General features: G+C 31.3%; 1 protein-coding gene across 1 annotated transcript; it reads right to left on the bottom strand.

Annotated features, from left to right (window-relative positions):
- Positions 1-1,331: 1,331 nt before the first annotated feature.
- On the bottom strand, positions 1,332-2,158 carry LOC112093490 (pre-mRNA-splicing factor 38B-like). The gene is made up of 2 exons (XM_024172048.1): positions 2,139-2,158; positions 1,332-1,746 (listed from the first exon to the last, which is right to left on the bottom strand). The coding sequence occupies exons 1-2, from the start codon at positions 2,156-2,158 to the stop codon at positions 1,332-1,334; spliced, it is 435 nt and encodes a 144-aa protein (XP_024027816.1).
- Between the last annotated feature and the right edge of the window lie 930 nt (positions 2,159-3,088).

Genomic DNA, 3,088 nt, shown 5'->3' on the forward strand with positions numbered 1-3,088 from the left:
CATAAAGAATGTGTAGGTGATATCAAGCCTATATCTCTATACAACTATTCATCCCTAAGTCATTAAGTTCCACTCTAGAAACGATTCCTGGAATTCCACTTCTCAATTTCACAACCTAAAATTGTTTCAACTAGATCCTTCATGTTTATCTCTTGATCTCACACCAACCTAAGTTGTTCTATCCGTTTCTTGATTGCTTGAACGTTCCCCTCTCGAGTATTAATCCTCAGAATAAAAATTTGCCCAATTCAAAATCTCATAAAGCATGGCAATATGTAAATCATAGATTTAGCAGCAATAATTCAAAATAGAACACGAAAGAAACGAAGAGCTTAATTAAATGCACATTAAAACGTCGAAACAATAATCACAAATAGAGATTCATCTAAACCCTAACAAATAAGAAAATTAGCCACACATCATGTGGCTCTCAGTGTCAAAATAATATTCAAAATATAGAGAAATACAAGAAGAAAGAGAAGAAAGAACGTTTGGAATTCTTGAAGAACTGCTCCAATCTCCAATCCTCTCCGATTCAGTTTTTCTCCTTTTGAAAACCCTTTTTCTCCTCCCTTTTGCAGTTTTTAGTCTCCCCTTTTATATCCCACGTTCAGCACGCCTCCCAAGAAGCCAAATCGCTTTCCATAAAAATCTCTACCCCTAACCTAGGACAAAATGCGTGTTTTTAATAAAATCGGGAGGCGACATATCGCATAGAAATAGGCGACATATCGCAGCTCTCTGTTATCTGTGCACCAAACTAGGGCAGCGGCAAATCAGGCGACATATCGCCTGGAAGGAAGCGACATATCGCCTGGAGGCGGCGACATATCGCCTGGGAGGAAGCGACATATCGCAGCTCTCGCTGTTTCTTTGTATAAGTTTGCTCGATTTTTACTCCTTTTCAAGCCGCATCGCCATCTGAAGGCAACGTATCGTCTCATTCTCTGTCTTTTTGATTCAAAATGCCTCAAAACTCAGCAATTTCATCCATTGCTGCACACTCAAGGAAAAATCATCAAATCCACATAAAAACTTGAGAAAAAACATGCCGAAACTAGCTAAAGGAGTAACAAATGAGTGCATAATTTACGCACTCATCAGCTGCTCTTTTACAGTGGGCCCCGTAAGCTGGGTTTCTGGTGGGCCCTCTTGACGCGCTTCTTCGATGGCACCGGTGTTTCCAGATGGTCGAGCTTTTAATCTAACAAGTTGCTATTATTTTAGTAATTAACGATATCATCAAAGAAGAAAATTATTATATTGCGTTTTTATTATTAGATGAAGAACTTGACTTGTCAGAATGACTTGAATAATTAGCATTTTCCTCATCATTCAGGTGACGGCTCTCCTCTCTCCTCTCTCTCTTTCCTCTCTGTCTTCCTCGCACGACGCTGCGCCCGTCCCTCCCTCTCCCTCTCTTCTCCTCCGCCTTCTCTCTCCTCTCTTCCGCGGCGGTCGTCGTCGGCCGTGATCTTTGTTCTCCGGCGTGATCTGTCGCTGTCCTTGCCTGCGCCGCCATCGTTCATCACGTCGGAGCCCGCAACGGAATCGTCTTCGGCCGTGATCTTACTTCTCCGGCGCGATCTACTGCCGTCCTTGCCTGTGTCACCATCGTTCATCACGTCGGAGCTTGCAACGAAATCGTCCTTGGTCGTGATCTTTCTTCTCTGTCGGGATCTACCGCTGTCCTTACCTACGTTGCCATCATCTATCACGCCAGAGCTCGCTGAAATCGTCCTCCATCTAGTTGTATGTTGTTCAAAAACTTTCAAAAAATTTGTTTTTCCATAAATTTTCTTTCAGGTTCCAAACTAGGTGAAAGTTTTTTATTCTTTTCCCCTTTATTTTCTTTTTCCGTTTCCTTCAAAATCTTTTTCCCCATAAAATCCCACTTCCAAACATGGCCTTAACTTAATGTGTTTTTCCTTTTAATTTTCATGTTCTAAGGGCTATTTAATTAGTTGCTTTGAATTTTTAATTAGAGTTAAAATATAATTTTATTTAAAATTTTTTTATTATGATAAAAAATTAAATATAATTATTTTTAAAATTTTTTTATTATAATAAAATTTTAATTTTAAATTTAAATTGATAAAATAAATAGAACTTAAATTATTGAAATATGTCTATGATACCGTGTGATGTTGATTGGCATTGAATATTGTCATGGATGTAATTGAAATTGCCTACAAATATTTTTGATTAACTAGAAAGATAGAGCCCATTTAGTAATTTTTTTAAAATTATTTTATTTTTGGTAAAAATTGAAAATAAAATTATTAAAAATTATTCTAAAACTGATTCTGAAATTATGTTTGGTGGTCTTTCAAAAAAATAATTTGAGTATGACAAAAAAGTTAAATTGGGTTTGACTACATTTATATTTGTTTTAAGTACATGTAATTAATACTATTAAATTAATATATTAAGTAATTAAATTGATAATTATTTAGCAAATAAAAATTAATATATTAGTAATATAATAATAATAGATAAATCAATTAGTAATTAAACTATATATAATATATTAATATGCTAAATAATATAAAAATAGTGATTAGTAATTAATTATAATTAATTACTATGTTAGTAATGTACTAATATTTATTAGATTATAAGTAATTAATTAGTGTATGAAAAAAATAATCAATATGTACATAATTTATTAATATTCTATTTACTACTTAAATTATTAACTTTTAATTAAATAATTAAATAATTATTTAATTAATTACTAATGTTTATTTAATAATTTATTATTTGATATATCACATGATTAATTTTTGACATTTATTCTTTTTATAATGATAAGTTACTAATTCTCAATTATTAATTATTATTGATTATTATATTATCTATGGATAATTATAATTTAATATTAATTATTAATTGAGTAATTACTATTTATTTTTTGTTTACTAACTTTACTAATTAATAGATTATAATTAACATAATATATGATTGATATATTAATTATTAATTATTTATTCAATCACCTATTATTACTTGTTTTATTGTTAATATGTTATATAATTAATTTTTGACAATTAATCTTTAACTAAATAATAATTACTATATTATTTAT

Source organism: Morus notabilis, unplaced genomic scaffold, assembly GCF_000414095.1.
Source record: "Morus notabilis unplaced genomic scaffold, ASM41409v2 Scaffold2111, whole genome shotgun sequence".
NCBI classification, from domain to species: domain Eukaryota; kingdom Viridiplantae; phylum Streptophyta; class Magnoliopsida; order Rosales; family Moraceae; genus Morus; species Morus notabilis.